The sequence below is a fragment of the Emys orbicularis genome, chromosome 3 (genome assembly GCF_028017835.1).
Source record: "Emys orbicularis isolate rEmyOrb1 chromosome 3, rEmyOrb1.hap1, whole genome shotgun sequence".
NCBI lineage: Eukaryota > Metazoa > Chordata > Testudines > Emydidae > Emys > Emys orbicularis.
Window position 1 is genome coordinate 106689809 of NC_088685.1, and position 17802 is coordinate 106707610.

General features: G+C 42.1%; 1 protein-coding gene across 1 annotated transcript in view; it reads left to right on the forward strand.

The window, feature by feature from the left end:
• Nucleotides 1-941: 941 nt before the first annotated feature.
• Nucleotides 942-17802, forward strand: part of LOC135875518 (uncharacterized) — a 43633-nt gene continuing 26772 nt past the window's right edge. The window contains exons 1-6 of the mRNA XM_065400386.1: nucleotides 942-1167; nucleotides 6592-6711; nucleotides 7835-7954; nucleotides 9164-9283; nucleotides 15661-15780; nucleotides 16924-17006. Coding sequence (XP_065256458.1) covers nucleotides 942-1167; nucleotides 6592-6711; nucleotides 7835-7954; nucleotides 9164-9283; nucleotides 15661-15780; nucleotides 16924-17006 — 789 coding nt within the window. The remainder of the gene's footprint in view (nucleotides 1168-6591; nucleotides 6712-7834; nucleotides 7955-9163; nucleotides 9284-15660; nucleotides 15781-16923; nucleotides 17007-17802) is intronic.

A 17802-nucleotide genomic window follows, 5' to 3' on the forward strand; every position in this document is an offset into this window, starting at 1 on the left:
GCAATGAAACTGCATAAAGGAATGGGGGGGGGGGGCGGGAAGCACTCTCCTGCCTATCTGTTCTCTCTTTCTGCCCAGAGAAATTAATAAAGTACTTAATTTTAACAAGGGAAATTGGACTTCCCTTGCCTCCCCTCAGGATGAGCCTTGATAATTTTTGATTTACATAGTCTATTTTTTCCACATATCTTTGCCCAGATTTTGTTTATCAGGATATAAAATATAATTCTAAGTACACTTCTGATATTTGTATTTACACATTTTCTCAGTTTTTTCATTCTTCATGACTAGGACATTTTATTTGAAGCAGTTATGAACTCTCTGTCTAGCCAGTTGGTGCCTTTGTTCCTGTCTAAACTTCAGTAGAAACTGGAAAAACCTGTTGATTTTTTTTTTTTTTTTTTTTTTTTGGTATACCTTTCCTATTGGCAAAAGAGATGTAGAGAAGGTGGTGCCTTGCCTTCAGCTGTGATGTCACTTTACATAATCACAGCCTTCTTTGTCCATTATTCCAGAGGCTTTCACTGGCCTCTGAGTTGTGAAGGCTTTGATAGTTGTTTCAATAAATTTCATTTGTTATTTATGGAACAGTTTTGTATGATCGCTTTATATTTCTTCAACCAATCCAGAAAAACAGTAATTTGTACATGGCTCTGTTCCAGCCTTTAAACTAACATCTTATAGATCTCACAAGGAGCGTACTGTTGACAGTTAAGTTTTGTTGTGCCATGCAGTTTGTTTGCACATAGGAAATAACTTAGAAGTTTTGCAGTGACTCTAGAGTGTTATGACAGTGTTGGGTAAATCAAGCTCTGTAACACACCAACTCAGGAGCAACAATTTAATGCAAAAACTAGTGAAGATGTGAAGAAGCTACTGTTTCCATATCTCTTCCTTTTTCTCTCTTGTTTTGCGTTGGTATCAGAACAAGTAAAGTAAAAATGGCTCAGCTGTGTGAAAAGTGTGTGAAGTTGCTTCAGGACTTTGTGTCCCTTGTGAAGAGGATGTCCTCAGGTCTGATACAGAACATTAAGGAGTATTTGATTCTGATAAGTGAATGCTCTTGCCTAAAACGAAAGACCTCTGAAGCCAGACAGCTATACAAACCTGTCCTTCTGCCACACGAAAAGGAGATTGCGCGAGAGTTTCTACAGCACATTGAAACAGGTGAGGGGCAGTTATTTGGGGTGATTTTTTTCTACATAATGACAATGGACTACTGATGAAACTGTGCTGTTTGTTCCAACTTGGGTTTGTGCAGTTCAGTGCTGTGGTACAGGGATACAGCTACAGTGCTTTTCCTGCTGTATTTGGGAAACTGAGGGTTCAAGTGGCATAATAAAGAGCTGCATCAAAATGATCAATAGCTTTCCACTGTGACAGAGCTACAAATGCATAACCTGATTTGTACACAAAAAACATGTTTCATAATTCAGAGTCTTCTAGAAATTAAGACCAAAGTTTATCTGGTTAGTGGGAGGGATCTGAATCTTTGCCTTATCTCCCCTTCCCATTTATTGGAGTTACAGTGCTGGAAACAGAATGATCCAGCTCTTTAATCACACAACTACAAATTAAGTCTAGGTATGTGACAGGATTTTAGAGGGTGCTAATGTTTGATAAAACTGTTCTGCTTTGGTACTCACAGAATATATTCATTTAACAGCTCCACTCTATTCAGTTAGATTCACATTAATTTTCTCATATGTTTACCACATAATCTTTGTCATCACATACTTTATCTGATTTATTCATTTACCAGCTAGTCATCTCGTGAGGGTCTTTGTGTTTTTATGTACAGGAGTTGGATTTGTGCACTAAAATATTATTATAAGAATTATCCTTTATCAGAATACACTCATTCCTACCCCTCTGCCCTGAATTTGTTTCTGAGCTTGTTGTGCTCCTATGAAACAACGTAAATGCAGCCTGATTCTGAGAGGACACTTTTTGTGTGGTGTTGAAGTAGCTCAACTTTCAGTGGAACTTGAGGGCCCACTGCAGCTCATGGGATCAGGCCCACGAAGCATAGTTTCCACTCATCTTGATAGAGGGGGGATAAAAGGAGGAGGCTGTTTTGTTGAGACAATAGGCATATAGATTCAATATGAAGACAAGCAGTACTGAATGCAAGAAAGACTACAGGGATCATCCAAATGTTACTGTACGAGATAAATGTTGAGGGGAAGGCAAGGATCCAAAGGATACAACCTCTCTTTGCATTTTTAAGTCAATACACCTAATACAGAAATAAGGTAGGGTTACTCATAGGCAATAGCAGCTACATATATGGTGGGGATGGTTCCTTGGGCAATGCATTGCCTGTCTGTCCACATTTTCAAAATTTCACTGCACTTTTTAAAATCCCCTGGCCAATGTGGACACAAAGAGAGAAGAGAAGGATGCAAGTACAGCTTCTTATCAACCATTAATAAAAGAATGTCTATTACTGGTCTTCTTTAGCAGAACCAAGCTGCTTGAGATTTATCATGACATTCCATTTGTCACAGAAAAGGCGTGGAAAATAGTGTTAGGACCCCCAAAATACGGGTGATCCCAGTTCCTTGTCTAAAACTTTAAGTAAACAGTCTTTACATGGAAAGGCCTTTCCTGACCCCCAAATGAGAGGGAAAATGCAGGCTCTCTGTGCAGTCAGCCTGCAGCAGCTACTGCAATCTATTGGTTGCAGTAGTGTCCACAGACTACTGTTCCCCATCTGCACTGGGATTTTAGCTGGTGGGATCTTAACCCTTTGTGGACCCATTGGCCATACTCCTGCTTACTCACAAAGCCTGGTAATGTGTTCCAGCAGAGTAAAACATCACAGAGTATGTGGGGACAGGGAACGGAGTGAGAAATTCCTCAGTACAGTGTGTTATTATGCCTCTGCATTAGGAAGTGATAGAAAATAAGCTTATGATAAAGGTGACTTGACCACTTTAAACATGCATGATATTTCTCACTAGTTATTGCACTAAGATTTTATAGTGTCAAATACCCATTTAGGTACATCAGAATGAAACTAGCATAACTGAAAGAACAACTAGGTTCATAGAGTATAAATGGTCTCAGCCAGCTATCAGGGAGGAATAAAGTCCTGTATTTTTTGAACAACAAAGTCAGCTGGGATGCTGCTTTCTTTCAAAAGACCAACCAGCTCTTACAGGAATAAAACTATTGAGAAAGATTGGGTAGATCAGGTAATTTATGCATTTTCTCAAAAATAAAGTTAGAGGTTACTATTATTGTCAGGGTTATTTTCTACTGGAGTCTCCTACCAAATCGTCTTTAGGAAGAGACCAAGTATGGAATATTTCAGCTCAAAAGAGCTAAAAGACAAAGGATGATTTATTATGAAATTTGCATTAACTGCTCCAACTATAACAACACTCTCTTGTTCTTTTTGGCACCGTATATTAATCCCTTGTTTGAAAGATGCTATCTTTGCTTCAGCAATGGACTAACACCACAAACAAAGATTACTGCATCACCTGTGTTTGAGCCAGCAGCTAGAAAGGCTCATAAGTCCTAACATCTATCCTTAATTAGCTATTCGAGCAGAAAAACAGCCACAAATATGGTCCAACTGTTATTCAAATACTATATCTGTAATATGACTGCACATATCTGTGACGACTTGTTTCTCTACAAAGGCCACCATGCAAATAACTTTGATTTGTATCAGGTGAGCGTTGTTGCTTCTTGTTTCTTTTTTATTCTTACTGAGAGTCACAAGTAGTGGCTGGGCCATCTGTGATGGTCCAGAGAAGTAGCAGCCTTGATTGTGGACTGCAGCTGACCTAAGAAGGGGCAAAGATGGCTCAGGTTACCAGCATCTACTGATTTTTTGGAGGGAGCTGGGGATTGGAGCAGTCCTTAACGTAAGCTACAGCAGCATACTAAGCGTCAATGCTCTCTATAGAGCTACCTAGCAGTGCAGAATAACCAGCGTGCATTATGCTTCTGCCACTCCCCCCTCCACTGAAAATGTGTCTGATATTTTAGCCACATTATACCCAGTAATTAGCATGGGCATTTAGCAGCTAAAATATTTTACATAATTTTTTGAATACTGGTATGCAAATTTTGTATTTTCTTAACTTTGCATTTTCTGGCTCCTAGTGGCTTTATGATTAAAAATAGTTCATACTGAATTTTCTTAGTTTAGAGAAGAAAGGGGGAATGTCCATAGAAAACTAGATTATGAGAGCTATAATACTGTTTTCCATCTTCAGATCTTAACATGCTTTACAAAGTACCATTCTCTCCATTATATGGATAGGGAAACTGACATTCAGGGATAAGAGTGACTTGCCCAAGGTCCCGAGGAGTCTACCGGTGAAGCTAGGACATGAACCCAGGTCTCCTGAGTCCTACTTCAGCGCTCTATCCTGTAGCCACTCTTTATAGAAGCTACCCTGTGAATTGATAGGAAAGGTTTAATTTCACTACTTTTGTGCTATGAAATTGGATGTGGAGGGAGGAGAGAGCTGATGCTGTTTCATGTTAGCTGCAATTGGTGGCTTTTATACTTTCACTCTTGTCATAGCATGGAAACCACTTCCTTCATGTAGTTAATGACCTGCTAATGAAGACCTTTCTTTTTTGTTTGAGCTGAACTCTGTGGTCCATTCCATTTACAAAACAACACAGACATATCTAGTTCCCTCCGGTCTTAATTCCACTTCTACAAAACTGGTGGCTCTTCCCTGCCTCTGTAGAATCCCACAGGATTAAATTCTTGGTTAGCTGCTCTTTCTGTCTTCTCCCCATTGGTCATCATATTTCTTTCTTTAACCTTAACTATCACCCATATTAATAATATGCAGCTTTAGTGGCAGCATTTTCTTTCTACCGTAGTTATTGCAACTCCCTTCTTTATGCCTGTCTAGATGAAAGCTCATCCCTCCATAGGCCAGCATATGTAAAATTCAGTTGTGTGGCTTCTCATGTGTACAAAAATGTGTGACCACATCATTCTTATACAACTTCACTGGCTTCCTATTCATCAGTTCAAAATTACCAAAATGTATAAAATTTCTTATGGCTTTTCTGTCTTTCATAGATTAACTCTCATCTCTGCTCCCGGATCCCTCCGTTCCTCTAGCAGAGGTCTCCTCTCTGTCTCTCTATATAGTTACACCACCAATGATGTGAGAACATTTTACTTTGCAATTCCTGCAATCAAGGAAAACCTTCCTGTATCTGTCCACTTGGTTAATTCTCACTCTTTAAAAATCTAAGATAAAAATGTGTCTTTCTCACTTTGCCCCAACCCTTCTCTGTGCTGTTGCTTAATTCTATACAGTGCTTTGCGTTATAGTCTTCATCCCAAAGTGGCTATACAAAATATGCTGGTATTGCATTCATAAAATATGAGCCTTCTATTTCCATTAATGTGCATCTAGCAAGGCACAAAATGCTACTATCTCTACTCTTCTCTTTTGCAACATAAATACGTCTTGACGGAGGGGCCAGTAGAGTTGTTTGTTTTTTGTGTGACGGGGATAACCTTGTCTGGGATGATCAACCATGGAAAAATCTTTCAGATTAATTGTTGCAATACTACTTATCTGGAACATGCATGGATTTGCTTCAGATAATGCTAGCCTTAATTAGTATCACATTCTACATACCTTCAGGTGGGCCGATCCTGATGATTCAGTTCATTAACGATTGAACATTAACTATGGGCCAAATTCTAAGTCTTTATTCACAGCATGATGTATCTTTGGGTAGATGGACCCCTCCGGGCATAGATTTCCTCCTTCACATGCAGAAGAAGGGACACCTATTTCTGCAGCAGTATTCTTTCCACCTCCCCTAGATGTCACAGAGGACTGTCTTCAGGTCCTAGGATCCATTGGTGTGTTAAGTGCAGGGAATGAGGGTTGGGAGGTGGTGGGGAGAAGTGGGTAGGCCAGGGGTTTCTCAGCACCCAGTAGAAACATAGGAGAAAATTTAATATACTCAGAAGCAGTTATATTAACTTTCTTGAGAAGCCCCTTCCTCTGTGATGGGAGCCTTAAAGTGGAGGCCTAGGGGCAGGCACCTGCTGAGGAGTCCTTAGCAGTGCATCTTCTTTGATGCTAGGCAGCCAGGGCAGAGCTGCAGAGGGCCTAGAGCTGCTGTGGAGGCACAGTACTTCTGCAACTTTGATGAATTCCCAAGAGCCAACCTGTTTGAGTAGAACTGTGGTTCGTGCTGCATGTGGCTAAATCTTGCTGCCCTCACAGAATGACATGAGGAAATTCCACAGGGGAAACCTTGGAGTTTTCCTCCTTCCTTAGCTCTCTCTTGAGGTTCTACCTCAGGAGGGGGCGATCCAGTCTTCAGATTCTGATCGAGCAAAACTCCCAAAGAAAGACTTCACTGAATAAAAACTGAGGGCCAAATCTTCTTCTGAAGCATTTGATACTGGCCACTTTTGGAGATGTGATCACTAGAGTAGACTTGCTATAGTCCATTCCGATATGCTAGTCCATGTGTTTTGGGTTGCCTGCTGGTTTAAATCCCTGGGAATTCTGAACTCCTGAACACTAAACCTTTTCAGGATTAACTAAATCTGTGCTGTCATTGTACATTCCACAGGTTTTGAAATGTCACCATTTGGAAAGGACTCCCTGGAAGCTCTGAGGACCTTAGCATTTTCAGAAAACCCTGGTTTACAGCAGTCTGCTGCTCTGTATTACTTGCATATGAGTCAGCACTGTAAGTAAGCTCCTTCTGGTGCATTTGAAGATTTTCATAAATATAACTAAACAAAAAGTATTTCCCCCAAACTGTTAAGCTCTTTAATGAATTTAAGATCTTTTTTTCAATCTCTTGTTGCAAAGGAAGTGCTGCCATAGTTTCATATGTGCAGAGTCACTTGTGGAACAAGTGACATCTGGTTTTATTATAGGCAGATGATACTGGTGCCTATAAGAGACATAAAGTCACCTTTATAACTATGACAATTCTGTAAAATTTCAACACAACCTGTATAGGATATGCCCATTACATTTGAATTGGGTGTACTCTGAACCGCCCATAAGTTACACAGCATAGGGTATTGTGAGAGACAGCAGAGGAAGTGTCCTATTGGGGCTATACTGTGGAACCCCAGGAGATGACAACTACCTAGAGGCCAGATGGTAGTGAAGATTCAGGAACAAGGCATTTGCAATGGCTCTTTGATGAAAGTTTTTCAGATGGTCCGTGAACAGGGAGCAGGAGTCAGTACACAACTGTCTAGCAGAGACTGTCCAGCTGGAAGTTGGATATTGAGGTTTCTCACATCAGACTTGATGTGAAAGGATTCGGGATTTTGAGTTGTGCTTTAAAAATTTGGGGAGGGAAGCTATCTGAGAGGTAACAGACAAAGTAGGGACAGTGGAGGGGAACAGTGAGTAAATATTTTTTATATAAGATGAGTATTCAACGGTTTGTACATCAGAAAATGCGTCAAATTCTCCCCTTGGCTACACATGTGCAATTCCCTTGATTCCAATAAAGTTACATCAGTAGAGAATTTGGCCTGATGTCTTTACATCATATGTTTCTTACTGCTGAAAAGCACACATAGTCATCCAAACTAGGATCTGATATGGGGCAGAAAGACTTGTTTGGTAGCTAGACTTAAAAGTAATTTCTGTTTTTCCCCTCCTTCCCCACGTTTGGCCAATAATATTTCTAAAATATCTGATTATTAAAGTGATAGTGAACAGCTTGGCCTGACTGAGACTGGAATATAAATACACAATATTTGACTATGGTAGCACCTCAGCCTGAAGATACATGAAGAAATGACAAAGTGGAGAGACTTGTTCATTATTTCTTCTCATTTCTACAGTGAGCACCCATCTGCCTGCTGAGCATTTGGAATCCTATTATGCTTTACTGCAGTCCAGTGACATGGAGGTTCAGCAGATGTCTTCCTTGTCCCTCGTAAATTTTTTGCTGGAAGGAAACAGTGAGTAAATCAAGAGATCTCTGCTCTTGGTGGAAACAGATTTCTCTGTTCACTAAGACCCAATTTACGTTGAGAGTACCAGTACTCGCACTGGGTTTTCATCACACCTGACTGAGAATACCGCAGCTGTCTTTTCAGCAACAAAGATAGTTTTTAGACTCAAAGTCTGACTTTTAAATAATGTTTATTTTTTCTGTTACAACTAGCTGGATCTTATTTTCAATCTGCTTTGGGGGAAAAAGTTTTATTTTTTGAAAGATTCACTTATTTATTTATAAAACAGGACTAGCTTCACTCTGGCTGGACCAGGGAGTTATAGATGACATTGCCGTACACCAGTAAAGCTCACTACACTCTATGGCAGGGGTCAGCAACCTTTCAGAAGTGGTGTGCTGAGTCTTCATTTATTCACTCTAATTTAAGGTTTCGGGTGCCAGTAATACATTTTAACGTGTTTAGAAGGTCTCTTTCTATAAGTCTATAATATATAACTAAACTATTGTTGTATGTAAAGTAAATAAGGTTTTTAAAATATTTAAGAAGCTTCATTTAAAAATTAAATTAAAATGCAGATTCCCCCGGACCGGTGGCCAGGACCCGGGCAGTGTGAGTGCCACTGAAAATCAGCTCACGTTCCGCCTTTGGCATGCGTGCCATAGGTTGCCTACCCCTGCTCTATGGGTTAGCAGGGCAGAAATTTCATCCACAAGGTGAGACAGGCAGTGGTACCACTGCTGCCCTCCCTTGGAGCCATGACAGTATAGACATTCCATTACATTACCCTGTACCAGCAGAAGCCAGCATCAAGGTAGTATGAATCTAGCCCATTATCTTTGGTGACTTGCTGTAAGTTATGGAGTGTCACTATTTGCACATGAATAATAAAAATTATGGGGCTCAGCTAGAATCTATAACAAGGACCTCTTATAATTTTTCATTTTTCTGAAGTCACTTTACAGAATAATACAGTGGCACCTTTATATACAGTTATATAATAGTAAAGAAATCTAAAAAAATTGATCACCCGAACTCTCGAATAAAACATTATAGCCATGTGCATTTTGGTGCAATAAATTCCAATCTATTTGAATGCTAAATTCATGTTGCAGAAATTAATATACAGACTCCAAAGGAATCCAAGAGAAGATATAATTTTTGCACCTATAAAGGATGTGTTAGCTAGTCACCATTTTATTTGTTTTTGAATAGTAAACAAAGAACAAGTTGTCCAAATGGGTTTACTTGAGCCAATTCTGGAGCTGCTCGAGTCAGGGGACTCCACTGTCCAGTGCAACTCCTGTGCCTGCATAATGACTTTGGCTGTCTCAGGTCAGTACAATGTCTTTTTCCTTTATTCGCTGTAATGAACAAATTCAATTTGTATGTCACACCACCTGCATGTGAAATAACCACTTGTGAGTAGAGTAGTCACGTGATGCATCCAGTAGTTTCACTATTCACCCATGATAAAGTTAATCCATTTGACATGCAAGCTTAATGCACTTCTGGAAGTTGCTCAGAGACTATGGTGATGAGGGTGATATAAGAACTCAGTACCTAGAATATAACCTAGTTCTAGCTTACAGACATCCAATATCTTAAAGGGTTTATCTGAGAGAAACTCATACAGTCGTTTCCCTTTGAATAACGCTCTTCATGTAAGACACTTACTGTACTCTACAATCCTAAAATAAAATTAGCATGGAAGCATATTCAACCTTTAAGAGAATCATTCAAAACATTTAAAAATGACTCATCTAAATCTGAGAATTCTGAGTTTAAGAACTGTAGTGCACCCTCCCTAAGCTGGCAATAAGCTCCCAAGCAATGAAGCAAAGTGAAGTTGTCTATAAATATGACAGCAGATGATACCTAAGGAAGCTGAGATATCCAACAATTACCAGCTTTAAAGAGTGGCCAGGAACATAAGCAGAAAGGAAATCCATTAAGAAGAAAGAGAGCAAAAGGTCAGTTCTTTCTAAGATCAGCATAGGATTTCTGAGTGAAAGCGTATACATAACACCCTCTGAAGCCACATTTGAAGTCCTCTGCAGATGCTCCAGGTTGTTGTTCCCCGCCCTAGTCCACCAGTCAGTGGCTTGAAGTAGTCAGTGCTGAAAGTTACTTCACCTTTGAGCTAGAACTCTCCATTGATTCTAATATGGAGTTTTTAAAAAGTGACAGCATAATATGGCACAAGATTATGAACCAGGGTTAAAAAAAAAATGGCAAAGATGGAGGACTAGATTGCAAAAGGGGTTGGCAACAAGGTGCCTCTAATTTTTTACGTCCATGTGCGGAATGAATTTTGTTATGTACACCAATATGGAGGTGATGTGTGGCAGGGGTGGGGCCAAGGGGTTTGGAGTGTGGGAGGGGGCTCAGAGCTGGGGCAGAGGATTTGGGTGCGGGGGTTGAGGGCTCTGGCTGGGGGTGCGGGCTCTGGGGTGGGGCCGGGGATGAGGGGTTTGGGAGGTGGGAGGGAGCTCAGAGCTGGGGCAGAGGATTTGGGTGCAGAGGTTGAGGGCTCTGGCTGGGGGTGCGGGCTCTGGGGTGGCACTGGGGATGAGGGGTTTTCAGGGGCGGGAGGGAGCTCAGGGCTAGGGCAGAGGGTTGGAGTGCGGGGCATGAGGGCTCTGGCTGGAGGTGCGGGCTCTGGGGATGAAGGGCTTGGGGTGCAGGCTGCCACGGGGCTGCGGTGGGGAGAGAAAACTCCCCCCAGCCCTCTCTTGTCACAGCAGCCGAGGGCCAGGAGAGAGTTGTCTCTCCCTGTCCGCAGCAGCTGCAGGGCCGGGGCCTTGGGTGACCAGGTGTCTGGTTTTGGACAGACTGGAACACCCAGTCAAAAAGGGATCCTGGCGGCTCTGGCCAGCACCGCTGACTGTGGCGTTGACTGTCCAGTTGGGGGCGGTGCTGCGCCACAAAGGGTGCTGGCAGGCTCCCTGCTAGCCGCTGCGCCACGCAGTTCTCTGATTGGGAAGCAGCTGGCATGTATGACTCCTAGCCTTAGGGGTAGCCGGGGGGGGGGGGGGGGGTCCGCATGCTGCCCCGCCTCCCGCCCACAGGTGCAGCTCCCATTGTCTGGGTCAGGGCAGGGGAGGAACTAGCGCGAGCATGACTCATGGGTGTTGAGGGATTGCGTGGCGCACGCCTCTCCCACTGCAGCCCAGCCCTCTTCTCCTCGTGCTCCTCGTGTGGCTGGGCTTGAGCCAGGGGCGGCTCCAGGCACCAGCGCACCAAGCGCGTGCTTGGGTCGGCAAGCTGCGAGGGGCAGCGCGTCGGTCGCCATGAGGGTGGCAGTCAGGCTGCCTTCGGTGGCATGCCTGCGGGAGGTCCGCCGGTCCCGCAGTTTCGGCGGCAATTCGGCGGCAGGTATGCCGAAGGCGCGGGACCGGCGGACCTTCCGCAGGCATGCCACCAAATCCGCATTACCAGCGAACCTCCTGCAGGCATGCCGCCGAAGGCTGCCTGACTGCCGTGCTTGGGACAGCAAAATACATAGAACCGCCCCTGGCTTGAGCTGTGGCACGTGCCCTGCAGCAAACCGCAGTCTGTCTGTCGCCCTATCGCCGGCACCCAGGAGTTCGAGGTATGTGTATCCCCGTCTCCAAGTCCTAGAAATGGGGCTGCACCCCCATCCCCCTCACTGCATCCCTCTCTGACCCAACCCTCCCCACACCCCCATCCCCCGTCACTGCATCCCTCCCCGTCCCAACCCCCCGCACCCCCATAGGGCGGTGCCTCAGGAAGGGGTGGGGCAGGAGCAGGGCCTCAGGGAATGGGCAGGGCAGTGGGCGGGGCAAGGCTATTCGGTTTTCTGGAATTTTAAAGTTGGCAACCCTACCGGACCAGGGGAGAGGTGCCTCTCTCTGGCTGCGGCAGCTCCGGGGCTGAGGCCGGGGGAGAAGTGCCTCTCGCCAGCCACAGCAGCTCCGGGGCCGGGACCAGGGGAGAGGCACCTCTCCCCACTGCGCACCTGCATGGCCCTTGATAGCCTGCTACACGGCCGCACAGCTCAGAGGGAACTTAGTTGGCAATGGGATATACAGCTTTTACCTCAAGGATTCAGATTTATATTCAGTTCTAGCTGGTAGTATTTGAAAGTTGCTAACATCTGTTCATTGTTCAGGGCCTATGTGATACAAGATGGTGGACATCACAAAACACACCACAATGGTTGACACTAACTGGCACTGTGGTTAAAAATCTCAGTAGCTTTCCAGAATTGACATGTTCCCATGAAATTTTTAGATTAAAAAAAAAAACAGCATTTTTTGATGAAAGATTGTCCTGTCAAAAAATTTCCAGCTAGATTTGTTCATGAGGCCTGCACGCAGGGCTGATTCAAACAAATCAGCCCCCCTCCCTTGAATTCATTCATTTTGGACCCTCACTGCAAAGCCCAAATTCATTGTGTAGTCATCTTCTCCTCCACCTGCCTCAAATTTCTATGCCATTTCAATTCAGGGGTGGCTTGATACTACAGAAATAGAGGAGAATTGGGAATACATTCAAAAGTGAGGGGTTTGTGGAGTTAAGGAAATTGAAGATTTCTTATCCAACAGTGGTTTGGGAGTGGCATAAGGGAGAAACTCCAGCCACATTCATGTAAAGGAAGAGACAACCCCAATTCCCTCTGGGGTCTCAAGTTATTTGGTCCAAATTCATCTCTGATGTAAGCCTATGAAGTCAATGAGTGTTATTAACACAGAACTCTTAGTTAGAAGGAAGCCTGGAAGTAGTAATGGGTCTGACTATGGGTTCAAAGGAACCACAGTTCAAGAATCAAAAGGGGTGTATGCAAATACAGGAATATTGACAAAGCAAGCAAAAGTGATCGAACGAGATGCATTATACTAAGTGAAGGTAAAGCAGCCAACAGTAACTCTAGCATAAACAGTAGGCACAGTAATGCAGAGAAGAGAGAATATGAACTGAATGTTCACAGCAGCAGTTGAGGGAGACCTGAGCATTCATGTTAGGCTGAGTAAGGAGAACATCTCACGTGTTTTCCTTACAAAGGAAAGTCAGATATAAAAATGGTTTTGATGATAAATCCAATTTCATAGAGTGTCTCTCTTTCTTTGTTGCCAATAATTGTGCACACATCTCTAGGAATTGTAGTGCCAAGAGAATTTTCAAGTGCACAGAAATGGTTTACACTGGCAAACTGGAACTAAGAGTTGTAGGTTGCAAGAAGAGTTCTTTAAATCCAGGGCACTAATTCTTCAATGCTGACTTGAAGGAACATCTGGATACATAATCCCTGTCTAAAAGCACAGTAAGTGGGGCCTGAGCAATGGCAGCTATAAAGGGACTGAAATTACTCTGGTAATCAGGTGGTCCAGAATAAAAACAGTCTATTCAGCTGCAGCTTTTATGGAGATTAGAATAAAAAATTCTCTCTCAGTGGGATGCATATCTCCGTCCATCCCTGTGATAAGATTAGCCACTTAGCTAGAGATCAGCCACAACGCATGAATGATACCAGCACTGGAGCGGGGAGAGGAGAAGAGTGAGGAGAATAAGTTATATAAAAATGCATCCAGCAAGCTCACAGTTATAATCTTCACCCAAGACTGCACAGCATCAGTTCAGTGGAGGAACTTAGTGAATGACCCTAGGGAAAAAGAAAACATGGCTTTCTTGGTTATGGGGGTAATTATATCATAGGTATTTGCTGTGGTCTTTCTATCTTCCCATTATGAGAGATGAGACACCAACCATTCTCAGCCAGGTGGGAGACTTCTAGATTAATTTCCTCATGCTACTCCACTTCTGTCTAAATGATAACTAAGACAGCCTGGGTGATCAAGGGCCCAAGCACTGGCCAGGAACATTGAACACTCAGCCACTGAGGCATCGTGGATTTGAAGCCCTTTCAAATTAAATTTTAAAAAGACAAAGCTTTAAAGAGACAAAGTGTTAACTATGCATTGTGAATCTGATACAGCATTAACACCCTTGCTTTCTTAGGAAACCTCCCAGCAAGGGATCTAGATTTGACAAATTTCCCAAGGAGCCTCTCTTACAGGAAGAAAAGAGAAAAAGATTTTATAAAATTACCTTGTCCAGACATGAATTTCCTTTCCACATTCATAGACACAGCTCACACTGTAGCGTGGGAAAGAATGGAGGAGGAGGTAGTTTCAAAATTCCTAATCTGTTTAAATCTTTCTTTTGCTGAACTAATTAAAGCATATATCATGCCACACTATTTGCCATCAGATAAAACTACAGGAAAGGATTTTTGCTTCTACTGATTGAAGTGCAGAAAAAACATATATGCACATCATACTGTAAAAGCAATGAGAATATTTTTGGCCTCAAGCCTTTGGGTGAAATGGGACATAAAGAGTTGACCTCACCTTTAAGGAACTACACATCCATACTAGAGAGTTCCCAGCCTCCTTTCCCATATTAGCCACTCTTTGAACCAGCCAGATCCTGCAGACCTTACTCAAACAAAACTCCAATGGATTTCAATGGGCATTTAGCCTGAGTAAAGAGTGCAAGATTTGGCCTTAGTTTTGTTTTTGTACAAAATATCCTGAGAATCAAAAGAAACATTGAGTGCTATTTTCAAAAGCATTCAATATTGGCCTAACTCTGCTCCCACTGAAATTCCCAATGACTTCACTGGGAGGTGAGTAAGAACAATAATGAATGCTTTTCAAAATCACGACCAATGTGCTTGTTTCTGTACGAACACAGAATAAAAAGATGGTCCCTATCCCAATGAGTATACAATCTAAGTATAAGACAAGAGACAACAGATGGATATAGACTGATGAGGGGGGAGTACAAGTAACAGTGGAACAACATTGGTCAGTATGATAGGCAATAGTCTCAGCACAATAGTGGCCTAACTTATCAAGTTTTTTATAGGCATCACAGCAAAGGAGAGCTATTATTCTCTCAAGACTGGGTTGAGGAAACGTTGTACAAGGCCCAAAATATTTAGTGTATGAATATGAAGTGATTAAATATGCCATAAGACATAGCCATCAAAGTAGAATTTTTATAAATTAATAATAAATGCCTTACACTTTTATAGTGTTGTAGCCGTGTTGGTCCCAGGATATGAGAGACACAAAGTAGGCGACATAATATCTTTGATTGGACCAACTTCTGTTGGTGAAAAAGCGAGGCTCAGGCTCTCATTCCCCCTCCTTTGCGCTTCAGTCATCCCCTGTCAGCCCTTCCCCCCATTATTTTTAGTAAAAGTCACAGACAGGTTGCAGGCTTCTGTGGATTTTTGTTTATTGCCCACGACCTGTCCGTGACTTTTAATAAAAATAACCGTGACAAAAATCTTAACCTTAAGCATTGGGGTGGCACAGATAATCCAAAAACAGAATTTGGTTCACTGTGTTTATCCTGCTAAATTAATGAAATCCTACCTACAAACAAAATAAAGGTTTGTTTGCTAATATAATACTTACAAGATCATCAATACCTTGTTAGAGCACATCAGGGTTATAAGGTAAATTTGAGACATTTAAAATTCTGCAGTTAGCGTCTCTCTTTTTGAGCTCATGGGATTCACTCAGAGGATACTAAGGGACTTTGACAAATAGTAAAAATTCAGATAAAAATCCCAAATAAAGCTAGTTTTACACTTCCTTTTCAGAGTTTATTAGATTAACGTGAAGACATACTGAAAAGACACTTCTTATTTCTCTCTCATGGTATGTTTTCCCCAGAGTCCAACCGAGAGGCCATCGGCTCAGCAGGAGTTATACCCTTGCTGGCACTTGCCAACTCCTATGATCCTAGAGTCCAACAAAATGCAGTTGGAGCTATTCTCAACCTCACACGATCAGGTACTTTCAGGTTAATGATCCATCTACAAATTGCCAAAAGCAACTGCCCTGTAACTAGAAACAGCCTAATTTTATGAGGGATAAGATGGGATAACTTTGGAATCCTGATAATATATGTCATTTTCTTGGTAAATGGCATTCATGATGACGACCTTGGCTGAGTCTCTAAATTCAAAAAGCTTGGCCTCTGGCAGCTTATATAGACCCACCTGTTAATAGTTTGTAATTAGCAAGGGCTTGATTATCAACACAGTTGAACTTGAGTGCAAACTATTAAGTCACCACTCAGGAAACTGACAAAAATCAGTTGCTTAAAAGAAGTGACCATTCGGGTAAAGGAGAACTGTACTCAGGATACTTTGGTGTACTTTGGGGTAATCTCTTAAAATGGAAGATTACTTAACAGTAGTGAATCATGTATAGGTTTTAATGTGTATCTTATATCCCAAACCTGGTGTTGCAGGGTATACATTAGGATAAACATTATGGGCCCAGGCCTGTTTCATGGGATTATTCCCATGAACTTCAGTGGGAGCATGATTTGTCCTTCTATGTTAAAAGGCAGCGTTATTGTTCATTAATTCTAAAACAAAAACAATGGAAAACATGTCAGAGGTCAATCCCATGCACCAAGAGACTACTGCTGTGGCTGATCTGTCCCCTTTGGATGAGGTACTGGGGGAGGGTGAGAACTTTGCCTGTTGACTGTTACAATTGCACATTTTCAATTTATGGTTAAAAAAGATGTTTTATGTGAAATAGACAGAAATGGCTTATACTAGTGGGTCTGATCTTTGCTTAGCACTTCTAGCAATTTTAATCTTTAACTTAAAAAAAAAAAAAAAAAAAAAAAAAGAGGAAAAGCCTGCTCGGGTGGCTTTCAGGTCATTATGGCTAAAATGCTTTTGCACTGCCGTTCTGCTCCCATACGGACTTTGTCTTATTTGGAGTGTTATTTGCAAGTTACTCTCATTGGGGTACATTTGGATGAACCTAAATCACTCAGCACTGCCCAATGGTCCCTTTTTCTCAGAAAGCCTTCACAATGGTGCATCCATTTGATTGTATGCTGGGGAGGGGGTGATCCTTGATCCTTCCGCACCCTTTCACATACTAAAATTTGCCCTCTTTCTCACTTTGCAGAGTGGATCCAGCAAGTCCTGTGCAGGGAAGGAGCCCTCCCTGTCCTCATCCTGATGTTAGAATCTCCTGACTCAGAAGTACAGGTATAGTTAAAACAAGCCACAATTTTTAAATAATAAAAGCAAATTATACAATCCTGGAGCTAGCATAACTATTAGAATTCAAAAATACAATGTAAGGACTTCGGGCTTCTCCAGGGTTTTGGGAGTATCGGAAAAGAAGGAGAAATAAGGAACGCAAGGGGCTTTTGACTTTGTTTTTGTTTTTATTTCAGTGAACCAATAGGTAATGGTGTCACAGTGAAATGCTGAATAGTTGTATAAACACTGCTTTGGGCATGCAACATAGGTCCAGCTGTGATAGGAGAAAGCTGATATGAAAATACACACACAAAGCTGTTGTGAAGATACCAGTCTTCTCTCTGGCAGAATCATAGATTTCATGCTTTCCTGTTATCCTTTTGCATCAGAAAAAGTTAGTGGGGGATTATTAATTATTATGTTAATTATTAGTTATTATTATATTACAGTGGCACTTAAGAACTCCAATCATGGACCAGGGCCCCATTGTGCTAGGCACTGTGCAAAAACTCAATTAGTTTATCATCCAAGTATAACACAAGAGACAATAGGGTGGTACAACAGACATGGAGAGCACAAGAAAACAATGAGACAGTACAGGTCAGCAAGATAACCAATGGTATCAGAATACCAGCTGCCGGTCAGTTGTCAATTTTTTTGTAGGTATCAGCTATACCTTTGAGGACATCAGACCAGTTACAGTTAAGACTGGCTCTCTTTACTTCTACCTACATATTTTTATTTTGCCTGTTAAAGCTTTCCAATATTTTGGATGTGTGATTTAAAAAAAATTATTCTT